Here is a 14327-nt window from a genome sequence, read left to right on the forward strand (position 1 = left end):
GGGAGGGGGGCAGCCGGATCGGGTTGCAGCAGGAGCCTGCGCTCCCAGCCCAGTGTGGACCCTGCGGCCCGGGCTCCCGAGCAGCCAGCGGAGTTCGGGGACGGAGGCAGTGATCCCTGCAGCAGGCACCGGCGCTCGGGCAGCCGCGATGGGGAGTCGGTGCCCGGCTCCGCAGGGGAGCTGTGCGGGGCGCGTCGCGGGGCTGTGACTGCGCAGCGGAGCTGGACGGGTGTAAGTGCTAAGCGCTGGGGCCGGACCCCCTGGTTCTCCGACCCCGCATCCCCCCCCTCGCCGGCTCCCCGACCCCGCACCTCCCGGCGCCCCCGCCCCTCCCCGTCCCCGCCGGCTCCCCCTACCCTGCGCCTCCCACCTGGCTCCCCGCACCCTCCCTGCTCTCCGACCCCGCCTCCCCCCCGGCTCCTCGTCCCCGCCCCCCCCGCCCGTGCGCCTCCCCGACCCGCAACCCCTGGATCCCCCCCCGGATCCCCACACCCCTCCAGCTCCCAGTCCCGCGCCCCCTGCCTTCCCCCCAACACGCCCCCCAGCTTGGCGTCGCGCAGCGGGCTGCACCCAGACACTGCGGGGACGGCCGCTTTGTGCTCTCCTCCTAGGGGGACTGGAGCAGGCTCCCGCACTGCTGCCGCGGCCCCCAGCCGCGTCTCCGCAGCCCCTCCCCCATTCCCGGCCTCTGCTCTGCATCCTTCCCATGGCCCAGGTACCCGCTCCGGAGGGGTAAGAACAAGATCCCCGCCCCCGTTTACACGGTCACGGCCTCGCCGATAAATTCTTGCTGTGGAAACCGAGCGCTTTGTTCTGCTTGGCAGTGCGAGACAATGGGGTGCGGAGCCTGGAAGGGGCGGTGCATGAATGGGGCGGGGGTTGCACATGCTGTGTCTGGAGGGGCAGCGGCTCCAGAGGGTCCCCGTGTCTGGCTTTGGCCACGCTCCGGGAACGTGTCAGGCCACTCGGGCGCTTTGGCTGCGCAGGCTGCGTGAGCAGAGAGGGTGTGGGACAGACTGTGAGTGTGTGTTTGTGCACTAAACAGCTGTGAGGATATAAAAGCTGTAAGTGTGTGCGAGACAGTTTGTGTGCCAGCTGAGTGCAGTGGGTGTGGGTGCACCAACTGAGTGTATTGTGTGTGAGAGAGACATTGTGTGTGTGCGTGTCTGTGTGCATGCCCATTGGGTGTATTTTTTGTGTGTTAGAGACTGTGTCTGTGTGTCTGCGTGCCCACTGAGTGTATTGTGTGTGTGTGAGAGAGAGAGACACTGTGTGTGAGACAGAGAGAAAAACACATACCGTGTGTGTGCATGAGCCAGCTGGGAGTGTATTGTGTGTGTGAGAGCAACACTGTATGTGTGTGAGACTCTGTGTGTGTGTGTGTGTGAGAGAGAGAGAGAGAGAGAGAGGACTGTGTGTGTGCGCGTGTGCCAGCTGGGAATGTATTGCATGTGTGAGAACAACTCTGTGTGTGTGTGTGAGAGAGAGAGAGAGAGAGAGAGAGAGAGAGATAGGATTGTGTGTGCGTGCGCCAGCTGGGAGTGTATTGTGTGTGTGAGAGCAACACTGCATGTGTGAGAGACACTGTGTGTGTGTGTGTGAGAGAGAGAGAGAGGATTGTGTGTGTGCGTGCGCCAGCTGGGAGTGTATTGCATGCCTGACAAGGCTGTGATACACTATCTGAGAGGGTCTGGAGTGCGGGTGGGTGTTTATCTGGCTGCTCCAGAGGCAGCCTTTGCTCAAGGCATTTGCAGTCCCAGATTGCTGGTAAGGGATTTGGGGGGGGGGGCGGCAATATACACAGTAATGGTAGGGAGATGGGGTCATGCTGCAGGCAAGGAGGAGCCAGGGAGGGGCTAGAAGGGGGAGCGGTGGAGAAGGGTCGGGGTGCAGGCCATGGGGGAGCCTCGTAGGGACTGGAAGGAGGACTATAAGAGAGGGTGTCAGGGTACAGGCCATGAGGGAGCTGGGTAGTAGTTGGAATGGGGAGCAGTGGATATGGGTTCATGCTGCAGAGCAGGAGGAGATGGACAGGGATTGGAAGGGGAATTGGAGTATATGGGGCTGGGGTGCCAGCCGCGTGCCTGCTGGGTAGGGATTGGGAGGCAGAACCACTGCCAATCATTGATGGGCTTTGTCTGGCTTTGAAAGCTAGGAGTTTAAAGTTGTGGGTACAGGGGAGCCCTGAAGACTAGGGCTCAATAATATTTTTACACATGTAGGGACCTCCTAGACTTTAAGGCCAGGAGGGACCATCATGATCATCTAGTCGATGAGCAAGACTCACCAGGAGATACCTGGAAAAGAATTCTCTGTAGTCACTCAGAGTCCTTCCTTTGCAGCCATCTTCATTGCATGGTCATACCCTCTGTGCCACTCCCTTCGCAGTCCTTCCAATAGGGGTAAGTGGTGCCCAATTCACCGTTCCTGGAAGATGGCACTTTGAGTAAATCTACACTCGAGCTGGACAAATAATTTCCAGCTCGGGTGGACACACCCACTCTAGCTCTAATCAAAATTCTAGCGTGCTAAGAATAGAAGTGGTGCAGTGACGGCACAAGCAGCAGGACAGGCTAGTCATCTGAAGCAGGATCCTGTCTGAAATCCTGTGTATATCTTCAGGGGGTTAGCCAGTCTTGCTGCAGCTACACTTCAGTTTTTAGCATGCTAGCTCAATCAGAGCTAGTGTGAATATGGCTACCCGGGCTGGAAATTACACTCGAGGTCCAGTGTAGATATACCCCTAGACACACCAGGAGACAGGAAATTCTGTAGCTGGATGGACAGTTAGATGTGCTCTCTGTTTTCCTGCTGTTTCCTTCACCTGCTCGTTAATAACCCCCTTCTCCTTCCTCTGGGCCTGTATCTCCCAGTACCTCTGATACGCCAGCCCTGTGCCAGGTATTGGAGGCCCCAGGACATGAGTGAAGCTGGAGGTGCTGTTGCTTGGGGGAACCCAGTGCATTTTAGTCCAGAACACAAACCTTGCTAATGCCCCATCATCTCCCCTGCCTCTTTCCCTCTGCACCCCTCCCCAGCTCTGTGGTCTGGAATCCTGGTGTGGCGTGGTGGGGGGTGCTGCTGGCTAATGGCTTTCTGCAGGGTGGCTGAGTCTGCCATTGGTTTTATAGGGAGCTCAATGCCTCGGGAAGGGAGGGGAGTGAGCAAGCGAGTAAGGCAGCCTGGCTCACATTACACAGGCAGGGCTTGGACCAGCCGCGCCAGCCCCTTGCACTGAGCTATCTGCTAATTGGAAGCAGCTGTTGGGATTTGGTGACTCTGCATCCACTGAGGTCACCGCAGCCTTCCCCACCGGCCTGAGCCTGGGAGGCTCCTCAGGATACAGGTCTGCCCGCGCCTTAAACAGCCTGCTCCCATCCTCTGCCATGGACAAGCTGGAAGATCCAGCAGCCAGGCCTCCTGGTGGGGGGAGGGGGAAACCCCCAGTCCCCATCCCTACCAGGGCAAACATGAGACAGGAGATACGAGTCTGCACATGCTTCACGCACACCAGCTGCCCTCAGTACCCCTCAGCTTCATTCCTTCCCCAGTCACCCTCCAAATTCACCCAGCCTCTTCCTTCTGGTGCTAATGGGATTTGCTCTCCTGTGCAAACTCAGCCTTTTCAGCAGGGTAGTTCACGGCGCACATGGATAACGAGTTTATCCATATCTCCTTTGGGCAATATGGAGTTTAGTTTACCTACTTCTGTTTATATCACAACAGCATTGAGCCTTGGTCCCTCTGTCACTCTCCAGCTCTCGCTCTCTCCTTTGACTTCCATAGGACCGACCTCCTGCTCCCCACCTGCCTAGCCTCAGCCAAGGGCCTAAACCCAATATGCTTCCCTCCCATTGTCCTTAGCCTGACTCAGCATGGCCCCAGCAAGCCAAGGTTGGGTCACTTGAGACTTATTGCAGGCCAAGGGCCTAGACTGTCTCAACTGCCAGAAACTGTTGCCCCATCCACACACACAGCCCACTGAACCACCCCCAGTCTGGGTAAGTATCATTATCACTGCTTTAGCAGGGGAAGTGAAGTGATTTTTCAAGGCCATTCAGTGACTCAGTGGCATAAGTCCAACTTGAAGCCAGTGCCAGGATATGAGTAAGTCCCACTGACTTCTTGTATCCTATTGGGAGACGATCGAGCCCCAGGAGCCAGGCCTCTAGAGCAGTGGTTACTAAACCACGGTCCATAGAGAAGCATGGGGTCCTGGGGCACCGGCTGCTCCTCTGTGTGTCCAGATGTTAATCTGTGTTTAAAGAAACTACACGTATAGGAAATGTTCACCTAAGATCGCTTTCCATGTTAGCAATTGTTGCAGCATACAGGGAAGAGCTTTGTACTAAGTTCCACTTCAGGAGCTGGGAATAGAACCCAGGAGTCCTGACTCTCTGTGCTCCTGAACAGGCTTAATACTGCTATGGGGTGCTTCAGCCAGTTCAGTCACATCCATCTCCCCAATCGTATACTGTAGTAGGGTGCTTTATCTCCAGCTGGAAGCCAGCAGCCCTCATCTCCATCCCTGAATTCAAGGAGATTCCTGCCGCCCCATGTCTGACATGAGCAGCTCCTGAATGTGGTTATGGGACCAACAGCAAATGCTTTCAAGAGAGTCCAAGTATGAGCTCATGCTGACGCCATCCCTGCAGACCACTAAGCCCTGCTTTACCGGGGGCTAAGAGCAGCACTGGGACTTGTGCGCCTTGATGAGCTTCCTGACTGCTACGTCGTTGTGCCTGCTCCTGGGGAGCGTGAGCAATGCCCAGGGGGCCAGGCAGCTTTCAGGCTGTAGGTGTTAGCAGCATCACATCCACGCCTCCGCTGCCCATTCCTCTCTCATTGCTGCAGTGAGCTGAAGCTACAGTAGGGGGAGCGAAGGGGCCAGAGAGCCAAGAAGCAGGGAGAAGGAGACAAAGGAGGAGTGCAAGCGGCAGAGGGTGTGTGGGACAGGGAGAAAATGTATGGAAAGCCAGGGCAGCTGTGGGGCTCATAGTCGGCTGCCACATTCCCACTGTGCTGTAACCATCCTGGCACGGTGTCCACCCAGGGGCATCCCAAATCTGTGTCAGAATAAAATTATGGGCCACTTCTGCTCCAGAGGGACCAGGTTTTAAGCTGGGCAATCTCTAAATGGTAGATGTGCTGGGTGGTAGAGCCCTGCTGATTTATTGGCCACTGGGGCGTGAGCCCCTGTCCAGCTCTGCTGCACACTGGCACCTTCCAGTTATACCAGGTTTGGATCCCCCATTTTTCACACCTAACCCCGTTTTCCCCCAGGGGAGTGTCCTGAGAGGGCCTGTCAACAACTCTCCCAGGCTGATACCATGTGCTTCCCAGGTCATTGGCATGTGAGAGCCAAGGGACCACACCTGGTAATGATGACATTGCTTAGTGCCCTGGCAAGCTGCAGTCTGGGCACCAGCCCCTCTGGAACCCTTCCAGAGTCTAGGACAGACCCAGCCTCAGAGAGCTGACCCATCTATATTCATTTACAGAGGGGGAAATTGAGACACAGGCAAGAGAAAAGCCTGCTCAGGGTCAGGGTCAGCGCTTGAAATAGAACCCATCGTCTTTGTGACCCCGTTGCAGAGCCGCTTGCCCGTTGCAGTCAGGAATTGTGGTTCCATGAGGGATGGCTCTCAGGAAGAGCACAAGCTGCAATGGGAATGGTCAGTTACAGTGTACAGTACAAGCCTGAATTTCTTGTTAGCACTATAGCCTGCCTGTAGCTGGACATGCAGCCCCAGAGAGAGCCCCAGGCCTTCTCCTCAGGCACCAGCAAATGCTTCTGCTCCTCTGTGTGGCCCTGGTTTTACTCTTTTCTCCTCTGGGTCTAATTTTACCCAATGACCTCTTTGTCTCATAGGCTCACTGCTAGAGGGAAAGGAATCAGAGCAAGAAGGCTGGGGTTACCTGGCAGGGCTCCCCTCCCCCTTATGCTTTTCCTGTCCTTTGCTTGCTGCTCCCCTCCTGACCAGCCTCCTCTGATCTGCATTCCTTGCAGGATTAAGGAGCACACACTGAAAAGGAGACGGAGCCAACCTTCACCTCTGTCCCCAGAGCCTCGGGGAGTTGTTGGCAATGGGGTGCCTGAAAAGGTCAACCCAGCTGCTGCTGCAGCTGCTGCTACTTGGGGGCCTGAAGCCAGGGCAGGGCTCTACTGTGCTGGGCACCCTGGATTTACAGATAGATGAGGAGCAGCCAACTGGCACCATCATCGGGGACATCAGTGCTGGACTGCCCCCCAGCACCACTGCCTACATGTACTTCATCTCCGCGCAGGAGGGCAGTGGCGTCACCACAGACCTGGAAATAGATGAGAACACAGGCATCATCAAAACAGCCCGTGTGCTGGACCGAGAGAGCCGGGACCGCTACAGCTTCATTGCTGTCACCCCTGAGGGCATTACAGTGGAGGTGAATGTCCAGGTGAATGACATCAATGACCATGCACCAGAATTCCCCAAGCACCACCACACATTTCAAATCCCAGAGCACACCCACATTGGCAGCAGGTTCCCCCTGGACCCAGCCTTTGATGCTGACAGTGGCCTGCTGAACACCCAAAGTTATGTGCTCAAAGGGGAGAATGTGGGCCAAGCCTTCCGCCTGGAGACACGTAGGGGCCCCAATGGGGTCCTGTACTTGGACCTGGTGGTCAGCAACGACTTGGACCGGGAGAACTGCTCATCGTACTCCCTGCTGCTAGAGGCCTATGATGGTGGCTCCCCTCCCCGCAGCACTCAGATGACTTTGGATGTGGCCATACAGGACATCAATGACAATGCACCTGCCTTCAACCAGAGCCGCTACCACACCCTCATCTCCGAGAACCTGAAGCCAGGCAGCAGCATCCTGCAGGTCTTTGCCTCTGATGCAGATGAGGGTGACAACGGGGCTGTGGTGTATGAGATCAACCGTCGGCAGAGTGACCCTGACCAGTACTTCACCATCGACTCCAGGACGGGTGTCATCAAGCTCAACAAGGGGCTGGACTATGAGATGAGGAAGGTGCATGAGCTGGTGGTGCAGGCATGGGACAAGGCCATGCACCCAGAGGTCACCACAGCCTTTGTCACCATCCACGTGCGTGACTACAATGACAACCAGCCCACCATGACCATCATCTTCCTGAGTGAGGATGGCTCACCACAGATCTCCGAGGGTGCCCAGCCCGGCCAGTATGTGGCACGCATCTCTGTCTCGGACCCCGACTATGGTGAGTACTCCAACGTCAATGTCTCCCTGGAGGGGGGAGACGGCAAATTTGCCCTCACCACCAAGGACAATATCATCTACTTGATCTGTGTGGACCAGCTGCTGGATCGGGAGGAGAGAGACTCCTATGACCTGCGGGTTACGGCCACTGACTCAGGGACCCCTCCACTGCGGGCAGAGTCGGCCTTTGTGCTGCAGGTGATGGATGTCAATGACAACCCACCACTCTTTGACCAGCAAGAATACAAGCAGAGCATCCCCGAGGTGGTGTACCCAGGCAGCTTTGTCCTGCAGGTGACAGCCCGTGACAAAGATCAAGGTCCCAATGGGGAGGTACGGTACAGCATCCTACACAGCCAGGACACCCACTCCAACTGGTTCACCATCGACCCAGCCACAGGCATCATCACCACCGCTGCCTCCCTGGATTATGAGAAGGACCCCCAGCCCCAGCTGACAGTGCTGGCTATGGACAGAGGGACACCTGTCCTCTCCTCCACGGCGGTGGTGCATGTGGCCCTGCAGGACATCAATGATAATGAGCCTGTATTCAGGAGCAACTTCTACAATGCATCCCTGAAGGAGAACACACCCGCTGGGACCTGCTTCCTACAGGTGAGGGGACAGCTGGACAGATGGAGGACACCCTAGGGTGCAGGGTGGGGATGGCTGGGCTGGGGGGTGGCCAGGCAGGGGGAGAGGCTTGGAGTGGAGGGTAGTCAGGCAGGCGGAGGAGTGAGGGTGGCCAGGCATGGGGAGATGCGTGGGGTGGAGGGTGGGAAGTGGCCAGGCAGGGAGAGGGGTCTGGGGTACAAGGCAGGGGGAGGGTCCTGGGGTACAAGGCAGGAGTGGCCAGGCAAGGAGAGAGGCCTGGGGTTCACAGCAGTCGGATGGTCAGGCAGGAAAAGTGATCAAGGCCAGTGGTGGGGGATATTATACGTGGGCAGAGGGAAGGACGTGGAGGGCAGAGAAGATGGGGGGCAATGGGAGAGGAATCAGGGCCTGGGGTGGATGAGTGGGAGGAGCTGACCTGGCAGGGGAAGGGGGCAGGGACTAGTAGGTGTATGGGTCAGAGTGGAGTTCCCGCATACACACCTTGTGTGGGGTTGCAGCAGGGCCTGGGGTTTAGAGCCTGTGACTGAGATCAGGGGCCCCCTGGTGCTGGACTGGGATTTGACTTCTATGAAAGTGTGTGATTAGTGTGTTTGAGATACATGGAACTTCTTCAGTCTGTCAAAGTTGGTCTGTTCAGAGCTGGGAAAGGAACCCAGGAATCCAGACTCTCAGTCCCCTGCCCTCATCACTGAACAGTGGATCCTCCCTAATAATAATCTAGGAGCCAGCATCAGTGCTCAGAACTGTCCAAATCCCTCACAAACCCCTGAGACAGTGCATGCTGGGGACGGGACGCTGCTGCTTTGTGTGCCCGCAGCCAGCTGGGAGAGAAATGAGAGGTCTGGGGTGAAGGGTGGATGAAATCTGCAGGTGCAGTCTGGGATGAGAGATGCAGGGGGGCTGCTTCGGGATCAGGAGCAGAGAGGGGCAGAGGGAAGGGATTTTCTCCATAACATGGCAAGTCCATGGAGGGGGAAATACACGAGAAGCCAGTGTGGGGGTGTCTGTCTGACGTGAGCAAGGGGTAAGAGGTGGCGCTGCAGGGAAGTTGAGTTATTGAGGGCAGGAGGTGACTGAGGCGGTAGGGGGAAGGTGCGTGGAGGGCGGTGATGGGTGACTGAGACAATGGGGGGAAGGTGAGTGGAGGCGGGTGAGGGGTGGCTCTGAGACAGTGGGAGGAAGGTGAGCGAAGGGGTGCGAGGGGTGACTGAGACAGTGGGGAGGGAAGGTGAGCAGAAGGGGGTGGGGGTAGCTCTGAGGTAGGGAGGAAGGTGAGCGAAGGGGTACGAGGGGTGACTGAGACAGTGGGGGGAAGGTGAGCAGAGGGGGTGGGGGTAGCTCTGAGGTAGGGGGGAAGGTGAGTGAAGGGGTGCGAGGGGTGACTGAGACAGTGGGGGGAAGGTGAGCGGAGGTGGGTGGGGGTAGCTCTGAGGTGGTGTGGGGAAGGTGAGCGGAGGTGGGTGGGGGTAGCTCTGAGGTGGTGGGGGGAAGGTGAGCGGAGGTGGGTGAGGGGTGGCTCTAGACAGTGGGGGGAAGGTGAGTGGAGGGGGGTGGGAGTGGCTCTGAGGTGGTGGGGGGAAGGTGAGCAGTGGGTTTTGAGGGGTGGCTCTGAGGCGGTTGGGGGAAGGTGAGCACTGGGGTGACTGAGGCAGTGGGGGGAAGGTGAGTGGAGGTGGGTGAGGGGTGGCTCTGAGGCGGTGGGGGGAAGGTTAGCACTGGGGTGACTGAGGCAGTGGGGGGAAGGTGAGTGGAGGTGGGTGAGGGGTGGCTCTGAGGCGGTGGGGGGAAAGTGAGCACTGGGGTGACTGAGGCAGTGGGGGGGAAGGTGAGTGGTGGGGGGTGACGGGTGACTAAGGCAGTGGGGGGGAAGATAAGCAGAAGGGGGTGAGAAGTGGCTCTGAGACAGTGGGGGGGAAGGTGAGCGGAGGGGATGAGAGGTGACTGAGACAGTGGGGGGAAGGTGAGCGGAGGGGGGTGGGGGTGGCTCTGAGGCAGTGGGGGGAAGGTGAGCACTGGGGTGACTGAGGCAGTGGGGGGGAAAGTGAGCGGAGGGGGGTAAGGGGTGGCTCTGAGGTGGTGGGAGGAAGGTGAGCGGAGGGGGGTAAGGGGTGGCTCTGAGGCAGTGGGGGGAAGGTGAGCACTGGGGTGACAGGCAGTGAGGGGGGAAGGTGAGTGTAGGGGGGTGATGGGTGACTAAGGCAGTGGGGGGAAGATAAGCAGAAGGGGGTGAGAAGTGGCTCTGAGACAGTGGGAGGGAAGGTGAGCGGAGGGGATGAGAGGTGACTGAGACAGTGGGGGGGAAGGTGGGCAGAGGGGGTGGGGGTAGCTCTGAGGCAGTGGGGGGAAGGTGAGCACTGGGGTGACTGAGGCAGTGGGGGGGGAAGGTGAGTGGTGGGGGGTGACGGGTGACTAAGGCAGTGGGGGGGGGAGATAAGCAGAAGGGGATGAGAGGTGACTGAGACAGTGGGGGGGGAGGTGAGCAGCAGGTTTTGAGGGGTGGCTCTGAGGTGGTCGGGGGAAGGTGAGCGGTTGGGTTTGAGGGGTGGCTCTGAGGTGCTTGTGGGGAAGGTGAGTGTAGGGGGGTGATGGGTGGCTCTGAGGTGGTGGGAGGAAGGTGAGCGGAGGTGGGTGAGGGGTGGCTTTGAGGCAGTGGAGGAAGGTGAGCAGTGGGGGTGAGGGGTAGCTCCGAGGCAGGGCGGGGGAAGATGAGCAGAGGGGGTTGAGCTGTGGCTCTGAGCTGGTAGGGGGAAGGTGAGCGGAGGGGCGTTAGCAGTGACTGAGGCGGTGGGGGGAAAGGTGGGGGTGGCTCTGAGGCAGTGGGGGGAAGGTGAGAAGAGGGGGGTGAGGAGTGTGTGGAGGGTGAGCAGTGGGTCTGACTCTGTGATGCTGAAGTACAGTGAACCATGGGGGCTGGTGTGGCCCACAGCAGTCACCGATCCCTGGCCTATGCCCCTGTAGGAGGCCTCTCTCAGCACTTTTCTGTTTGGTTCACGAGTTGTGAGGGGAAAGGCAGTAGGGTTCTGGAAATGCAATTGCGGGAGAAGGGACTGGAAGAGTTCTGTGCCTGTCGGGAGCAGCAGGGGGAAAAAGGGGAAGGGAGCAGGAGAGTCCTTGACTCAGAGTGAGGAGGAGGGGGAGCCTGGGTCGCTGGTGCAGGGCTTGGGAAGGAGGAACATTGCCTCTGAAGGCCTCTCTTGTCTCTGACTGAACTTCCACAGACTCCGCACCTGCCCTGGAGGGAGGGCAGCTGTGGCTGTTAGCGGCTGGAGCAGGTCCTGGGCAGAGGGCCTCCACTCCTTGTGTAGTGGGGTTGCAGCTGGAGGCTCTTCTCATTCTGAATCATGCAAGCGGAGGGAGCTGTCCAAGCAGGCCAAAGTGGCTGAGAGTTTGGCTGGATTTCGGGCCTTTGGCTCAGTCCTCATGTTTCGTTTGGAAACAGCACGTCTGGGCCGAGTGCAGGTAACTCCCACGTGGCCACAGCACAAAGCAAACAGCTCACACATCTGCTGCTGCTTCCTCTGAGCCGAGAAACGTGAGAGGATGGGAAAGGAGCCTGGCAGGCAACTAGGCTCGGCACTGAGCCCTAGCAAGGGGGAGCCAGGCCTGAGGAACCGAGCAGAGCCCAGGGGGCAGAAATCTCTAGTTTTTAGTGCCTCATGATCCAGTTGGACCTCCTGCAGAGTCCAGGACAGAGAACCCCACTAAGTAACTCCTCTGTCCAGCCCCGAATGTCTGGCTGAGCTAGAATGGTTCTTTCAGAAGGACACCCTGTCTCCATTTACAGACTCTGAATGACGGAGAATCCGCTGCATCCCTGGGTAAGTTGTTGCAGTGGTTCATTCCCTGCACTCTTAAAAATCTGCATCTCATTTCCAGTCTGAATTTATCTAGCTACAATTCCCAGCCATTGGATCTCATTGTGCCTTTGTCTGTGAGATAAAGAGCCACGTTCTCTCAGGAATCTCCTTGCCATGTAGATACTTCCAGATCGTGACTGAGTCATCTTATTATTTGTATTGTTGTAATGCCAGGGAGCCCCAGTGAAAACAGAGAGCCAAAAGATAGCCCCTGCCCCAAAGAGCTCACAATCTAAGTATAGGACAAAAGACAACTGGTGGATACAAACTGAGGAGAGAACAAGGAAACAACTAGACAGTTTTGGCCAACATGACTGGTTTCAGCACACCAGCTTGACCTTCACCTTCTGTTGGATAATCTAAATAGATTGAGTTTCCTAAGTCTCTTGCTATACGTCAGGGGTTCCAGGCCCCAAACCATTCCAATAATGGTCTCACCAATGCTGTATACAGAGGTAACACCACCTCCCTATTCCTATTGGGTAGTCCCCTGCTCATACAACCAAGGATCCTGCTGGGAACTCAAGTTCAGCTGGTTTTCACCGTGATCACTGAGTCATTTTTAATATCGCTGCTTTTCAAAAATACAGTCTCCCTCCCTGTAACTGACCTATGTTCCACCTTGCATTTGGCTATATTAAAACATGTTTTGTTCAAATGAGCTGAATTTGCCAAGTGATAAGCTATTCAGCAGTGATTTCATATTTTCTACCAAATCATTCATAAAAGAAATTGAATAGCATTGGGCTGAGAACAGATCCATACCGTTATTTTTTGTGGTCTGTTTGCTAGTTTTTAATCTATTTGTCAGTGGACTGAATTAATATTTGGATCAGAAGATCACATGGCACTGAAATGTCTTGCAGAAGTCTAAGTCTGTTGTGTCAATACAGTTACATTTATCAACCAAACTTGTGATTTCATCAAAAAATGATATTAAATATCTGAGCCCTGGAGAGACAAAACCAGACCAAGGGATTATGGCAAATAGCTGAAACTGCAGCAAGGGCATCAGCCCAGCAGAGCCTGGGGGAGTGTATCTGAGACCCATTGAGGAGGAACTGAGTCTGAGAAGCTCAGGGAGTTGTCCAGGCCCCAGAGGGGCACAATGCAGACAGTTTGCACTGCCACTCTCAACCACTGCAGTTTGTTCCCTCTTGGCTGAAGACATGTGAGCAGTGGCGAGTGGAGGCATTACTCACACGCATTGCTGCACAATGGGATGGTGGTGTCTCGACAACCACGCCTGCCTTAGCAGCTCACAGTCAGACCCAGAGCTCCTTAGATACTATAGTACAGAGACTGTTCACTGGAGAGAGTGATAGGGGGTGGTAAATAATGGTGCATGGACTGTTCCATTGAAAATAGTGATGGAGTGGATTCTATTCAATTCTATTCTATTCTGTGTAGGTTTTGGTACTGCACTCATGACATAGTATTTGAGTGCCTTCCAGTAGTGCATTAAGCAACATGACTACACATCTGTCATGTGTTGTTTGTTCTCTCATCCTCTCACCAGCTGGAGAAGTGTGCAGTGAAGTGTCTTGTTTAGGTATGTTTTTTAAATTATTTAAAAAAAAATAAATATAGATGTTGCTATGTGTTTGTATTACAGAAGGTAGGATCAAAGACATGCTCTGCACTTGGAGGGGAAAGTGGTGAGATCTGTGATGGTTCTTAGTTCCTGGGTGAGTTCATTCCTCAGTCTTACGCTGCCCCTGGAGAAGTTTCCGTCTCCTGCACAGGTTAGCTTCACTCTTATTGTTGAGAGTTCCATTGTGCTGGAGGAACAAACAGTCAACTACAGTCTTCATCCGATGAAGTGGGCTGTAGCCCATGAAAGCTTATGCTCAAATAAATTTGGTAGTCTCTAAGGTGCCACAAGTACTCCTGTTCTTTTTGCGGATACAGACTAACGGCTGCTATTCTGAAACCTGTCTTCATCCCAGAACTTTAGATAGTCTTTTAGGTATCCTGGGCCCAGGCCATAGAGCACTTTGAAGATAAGAACCGAGACCTTGAACTTGATTCAAAATGGTTAAGAGAAGCCGATGTAGCAAGTGGGGACAGGTGTGATATTTCTTACCGTAGCCTGTGTTGTTGAAGAGACATTCTGCAGCTTTCAGTACTAGCTGGAGTTTCCTAAGTGCTGAAGGTTTCATGCTGAGGTATATCACATAATTGTAGTCCAGCTCAGAGGTAATGAAGGCATGAATAACTGAGTCCAGGTCTTTGCCTGTCAGGATCGGATGGAGTCTCCTAGCCAACCAGAGATGGTAGAAAACATTACTCATGACCATTGCGATGTGAGAGCTCTGCGAGGAATCCAAGAGTACTTCTAGACTACAGACTGAATTAGCCAATTGTGGATATGAACTTTCAATCAAAGGAGACTGCGTCATGGCTGAAAATGCCTCAAAATACTTTCCTTTTCCCACCAGTATCACCTTTGTCATACTTGGGTTCAGTTTCAGCCTGTTGTCTTTCATTCATGAGTTGATCTCATCAAAGTTCTGGGTCACGTTGGTGGTAGTGGTGTCGTACTATGTGGTGAAGGATAGGTAAAGCTGTGTGTCATCTGCATATTGCTGGTGCTTCAGACCATTTAGTGGTTGCATGTTGATGTTGAAA

At 55.4% G+C, this 14327-nt stretch overlaps 1 protein-coding gene across 1 annotated transcript in view; it reads left to right on the forward strand.

Annotated features, from left to right (window-relative positions):
- The first annotated feature begins 785 nt into the window (after positions 1-785).
- DCHS1 (dachsous cadherin-related 1) overlaps positions 786-14327 on the forward strand; it is a 155412-nt gene continuing 141870 nt past the window's right edge. Inside the window, exons 1-3 of the mRNA XM_030546779.1 lie at positions 786-1018; positions 2343-2402; positions 6011-7839. Coding sequence (XP_030402639.1) covers positions 6088-7839 — 1752 coding nt within the window. The 5' untranslated portion in view covers positions 786-1018; positions 2343-2402; positions 6011-6087. The remainder of the gene's footprint in view (positions 1019-2342; positions 2403-6010; positions 7840-14327) is intronic.

Source organism: Gopherus evgoodei, unplaced genomic scaffold, assembly GCF_007399415.2.
Source record: "Gopherus evgoodei ecotype Sinaloan lineage unplaced genomic scaffold, rGopEvg1_v1.p scaffold_49_arrow_ctg1, whole genome shotgun sequence".
NCBI classification, from domain to species: Eukaryota; Metazoa; Chordata; order Testudines; family Testudinidae; genus Gopherus; species Gopherus evgoodei.